The sequence below is a fragment of the Argopecten irradians genome, chromosome 8 (assembly GCF_041381155.1).
Source record: "Argopecten irradians isolate NY chromosome 8, Ai_NY, whole genome shotgun sequence".
NCBI lineage: Eukaryota > Metazoa > Mollusca > Bivalvia > Pectinida > Pectinidae > Argopecten > Argopecten irradians.
In genome coordinates, this window is record NC_091141.1 from 15,482,478 (window position 1) to 15,488,063 (window position 5,586).

General features: G+C 34.7%; 1 protein-coding gene across 1 annotated transcript; it reads left to right on the forward strand.

The window, feature by feature from the left end:
* The first annotated feature begins 721 nt into the window (after window positions 1-721).
* LOC138329475 (uncharacterized) lies at window positions 722-2,938 on the forward strand. Its single transcript, XM_069276500.1, has 2 exons — window positions 722-874; window positions 1,409-2,938. The coding sequence occupies exon 2, from the start codon at window positions 1,412-1,414 to the stop codon at window positions 2,117-2,119; it is 708 nt and encodes a 235-aa protein (XP_069132601.1). The 5' UTR covers window positions 722-874; window positions 1,409-1,411; the 3' UTR covers window positions 2,120-2,938.
* The last annotated feature ends 2,648 nt before the right edge of the window (window positions 2,939-5,586 follow it).

A 5,586-nucleotide genomic window follows, 5' to 3' on the forward strand; every position in this document is an offset into this window, starting at 1 on the left:
TTATAAACCACACACATTACAACAGGTGATACCCCCCGTCCCTCATTACAGACATTAAACCACACACATTACAACAGGTGATACCCGTCCCTCATTACAGTCATTAAACCTAACACATTACAACAGGTGATACCCGTCCCTCATTACAGTCATTAAACCACACACATTACAACAGGTGATACCCGTCCCTCATTACAGTCATTAAACCTAACACATTACAACAGGTGATACCCGTCCCTCATTACAGTCATTAAACCTAACACATTACAACAGGTGATACCCGTCCCTCATTACAGTCATTAAACCTAACACATTACAACAGGTGATACCCGTCCCTCATTACAGTCATTAAACCTAACACATTACAACAAGTGATACCCGTCCCTCATTACAGTCATTAAACCTAACACATTACAACAGGTGATACCCGTCCCTCATTACAGTCATTAAACCTAACACATTACAACAGGTGATACCCGTCCCTCATTACAGTCATTAAACCACACACATTACAACAGGTGATACCCGTCCCTCATTACAGTCATTAAACCTAACACATTACAACAGGTGATACCCGTCCCTCATTACAGTCATTAAACCTAACACATTACAACAGGTGATACCCGTCCCTCATTACAGTCATTGAACCTATACTTTGGAATTAACTGGTTGAATATATATAACGAGTCTTTTAAATGACAGTGACGATCCAGTTAATGTTCCGTTTTTCTAAGTAATGCAAATAAGTGTAGTGTCTGGTGTTATCCGCCCGTCTATATATAACCAGTGTCGGTCGTGATTATCGGAGGACTGAATTCACCACCGGTCAGTAAGCAATCGCAATAACACGGGAGTCCACAGATTATACACAACTGTAAGTATTGTACGTGTTTTAAAAACAGTATTTATCAGAAATATTGATAGTTCTATTATTTTACCTATTAAACTTCCGTTGTATCGATGTTTCAAATTAGCATTAAAGACGCAATTATTTGATGTTATAAGCGGGAACAAACGGTTTGACATATCGGGTAGGAAAATGCTAACCGACGTGAATAAGTAGAACGTGGACTTCTCAGGTGTTTGTTGATCCCGGAAGGCGGCCATGGCTAACTAAGTCCCTATGTATTATTGTTCCGAGATTAGGTACACGTCTAGATCTGTTCGATATATACGGAGAATAGATGGTCAGTTAACTCCTTTTAACTATTTTGACAGGGGTAAAGAAAGTAACCTTTTTTCAAGAGTAAAAATGATATGGTGATCAATTATACATTATTTTTTTATTGTTAACATATATTATTATCATAAACTTTATTCTAAGTTCTCTTGTGGCTTTTAAACGTTTAAGTTCAGTTAAAAATATGTCTGTCGAATTGATATGCTAACTTTTCTGTTTTCCTAACAGAAGATGTCCAACTATAAGCTTTACTGTGCCTGGTTCTGTCCCTTTGCACAGAGAGCTTGGATAGCTTTTCTGGAGAAGGGAATACCCTTCGAATATGTCGAGATCAACTCGTATGCGAAACCTCCTGAGCTTATGGCTGTGAACCCCAATGGCCTAGTACCAGTAATCGTGTTGAAGAATGGCACGTCTGTGTACGAATCCGCTGTCTGTATACAATACGTGGACGAGCTGCGATCGGAAGGCAAACAGATCCTTCCACAGGCTCCTTATGATAGGGCACAGGTCCGGATGTGGTGCGACTTCATTTCCTCTAAGTTAGTTCCGCCGTTTTACAAGATGTTGACTGCAAAAGACAAAGAGCAACAGGAAAAAATCAAAACGACACTGCTAGAGGATTTAGCAACCTTTACAGGAGCTATTGATGAAGAAGGTCCCTTTTTCAGCGGGAAAGACTTCGGGATGGTGGATATGATGCTTTGTCCGTTCACTCTGCGGTTCCGCCCTGTCTTGAAGCACTATCGCGACTTTGAAGTTCCGGACACCGACCGATACAGGAAATTCCATAAGTGGATGGCAGCCTGTCATTCTCACCCCAGTGTTGTACCAACCATAGCAGATGACAAGAGAATCACTGCAGTGTATCGATATTACGCAGAGAATTTGTCTAGAACTGAAACAGCAGAGGGCGTCAGAAAACTCAGTGGGCTTTAATGGTTAAACCTTGGTTTCTTCAAAATACCTCAGCACAGTTTATCGAATTCATAGAAATCTTAAAGATGCTCCACCGCTGACAATTGGTATTTTTTCACTATCAAAAATAGGAGCAGGCGATTTAGTATTTTTCTTCAGTAACAATAGTTACTTCCTATACACCATTGCCACCATTGAAAAGTTTGAGCTTCTAATTTTACTTCAAGTTGAAAATATAAAAAAAAAGAATTAATTGCATCCCGAAAAAAAATATGTGGCACTCTGTCTTATATGGAATGAAGTACTGATTGCGGATGCACCAAAGGCAAAACAAATTATCTTATATTATTTTTTGTGTTAATTAGACATATATATGCAAGATTAAACACCAATTATTGCTCTAATGATGAATGTCATTTATGCTCTGTTGGCGATGGAACATCTTTAAGTTTTTCGACATGTTTTACATTTTTTATGGGAATAATAACAACTTTCAGGGACACAATGTTTCCAGGATATTTAGGACAAATAAGCTTTGTTCTTGGCTCCAACTGTGCAATATTAAAAATATCTTTACGTATGTATTTTATCTGGTTACATTGTATTGACATTGATCTCTCCAGATTCTGCTTGTCTCGTCTCTTAGTACACTTCGTTTATATAAATACATGTATTCGTATACCGAGGTAAGCATTATGTTTCTAAAGCTACTGGAAGTCCTATCTGCTGGAGGGTTTATATGTATTGATGGTGGAACACTCATAATGTGCTCAGTTTGTGTTACAATTCATGACAGAACAAGACATGAGTATTAGAAAAGTAAATCTGTTTAGATTTGTATGGTGACTCATTGCGTGTTTTTTTTACTATACTTCATGCAACCAAGAATTCAATGCATAGCTTTCTTTTCTGTCCTTATAAAAATTGATAAAAAAAGAGATTTTTCACCGTACTTCATCATTGCTGGGACTAGCATGTTCGATTGCTTGGCGGGTGGCTAGCTTGACATTTAGAATAGTTAAAATGACGCGGTGCATTCAATTATACATATTACATAAATATTAATTAATATTTCAGCAGGGTAACTTGACATTTATGTAACAATATAACTAAAAAGATCTAGCACCACTATGATCCTCGAGTGTTCATATTGAAAGACCAGTCGTGTGACTATCGTTACTCCCTTTGTCTATATAATAAATTTTGTATACCTTAATTTCGCGAGCGTTTAGAATTATGTCTGAAGATAGATGTAAGAACTTGTAAAACTAAATCACCATGATTAGGAATCAACTGGTCTGTCTATGGCCAGACGCTGCCAGGAATCATTACACTCTTTCCACCAATCAGAAAACAATCATTACCCTTTTGACATGTACATTACTTTTAAACATTGTTTGTCCTATTTTATAATATTATCGTTAAAAGAATATGATTATTTCGGCAAATGTGCAAGGGCTTTCGAACAGAGAAAAGCGTAAAGATGTTTATTCATATCTGAGAGATACAAATTATAATATCTTTTGTTTACAAGATACACACTTCTTACAGGATAACGAGGATTTTATTAGGAATGAATGGGGGTATGAGTCTTATTTTTCGTCTTTTCGTGCAAATTCTCGAGGGAGAGCTATCCTTCTGAATAATAATTTTGAATGCAAAATTCACAAAGAAAAAAAAGATACGTCAGGAAATTTTTTAGCATTAGACATAGAAATAGAAGGCTCACACATAACACTTATAAATATTTATGGTCCGAATCAAGATAGTCCAGACTTTTATTCTAAAATATCTGACGTTATAGAAGACTTTGATTGTACCCATACTATTATTTGTGGTGATTTTAATCTTGTTTTGAAACCTTAACTCGACTATGACAACACATATAAAAATATAAATAATCCAAAAGCCAGAGATAAGGTTTTAGATATAATTGAAAATTTTGGTCTTGTAGATGTTTTTAGAGAACAACATGAAAATGTTAGGAGATATACATGGAGGAAAAAGAACCGAGTAAAACAAGCACGTTTAGATTTTTTGTTGTTTCAGAGAGTTTACTTTCTAGTATTAATTACACAGGTATAGACCCTAGCTATCGTTCAGATCATTCCTTTCCCAAGATACTGATAACGTTAAATGAATTTAAAAGAGGAAGAGGGGCATGGAAACTAAATAACTCGCTTTCACATGATTCGGAATACTTGAAAAATTGTGAACAACTGTATTGATGATGTGAAGAAACAATATGCAATACCAATATATGATATAAATAATCTTGAAAATATTCCAAATTCTGAAATTCAGTTTACCATTAATGACCAGTTATTCTTGGAAACAATGCTTATGGAAATTCGAGGGAAAACAATTTAATTTTCTGATATAATACCATTCGGAACCAGAAAGTGGAATGCTACATTTGACAACATAGACAAAGTGACCTGGTGTAAAATACATCAATTGCCCTTTTGTATAACAACTAATTCAAAGCTTCAGTGGTTCCAATATAGAGTAAATCATCACATTCTTACAACTAACTCATTTTTATTCAAAATTGGATTAGTTGTCTCCCCTCTATGTACATTTTGTAAATCTGAACCAGAATCAATAACTCATATTTTATGGGAGTGTGAAGAAGTGCAAAACTTATTAGATAGTCTTGATACACTATTGGAAGCCCTTTTAATCCCCTGTTCAGTAAACAAACAATCTTTTCTTTTCGACCTTCTTCATCATAATTTTCTTCCCAGTAACAGAGTAGATAATGAAATAATCATAATCATCAAACAGTATATTTACAGAACAAGATGTTTACACAATTCATTGAATATAAATGCTCTTGTAAACATAATAAAAGACAACTATACAATTCAAAAATATACTGCCTATGGTAAGGACGAAAATAATAAGAATAAATTTGATAAAGAATGGAAAAAATGGGATTCACTTATTAATTTGTGATACATGTATTTTAAAACTGTGCATTTTATAGTTATAATTTTTTCTTTTACCACATATTCTTTCTTTATAGCAGTTATGCCCCTTTGTTTATGCTACCAGTTTGATTTATTAATAATTCAATTTCTTTATAAAGCCCTCCACAAAAGCCGAAGTATTTATACTAGACATTGAAATCTGTTCTTCATTTTCCATTTTTTTGTTTCTAGTCGCTACCATCTTGTCATCAACTATCTTTCCCTTCTTCTAACCTCTCTGTTTTTTTTTTATTTTTTTTTTCTATTTCATTTTCTTAAATTTCTTTGATCTTTATCTAATTTCTCTTTCTTCTAAAACATTGCAATTTACTGAACATTCTCCCTATGGCATTTTTCTTGGTCCTTTTCGTATAGATTTACAAGAATAAAATTTATATAACAAAGCATCTTGTAGGTGTATGAAAGTAGGTGTGCATGCATGCATGAGTTTGTACAGATGGGTATATGGTCCTACTTGTTAATGTAATACCTATTGTGTGAATCAGATGGGTAAGT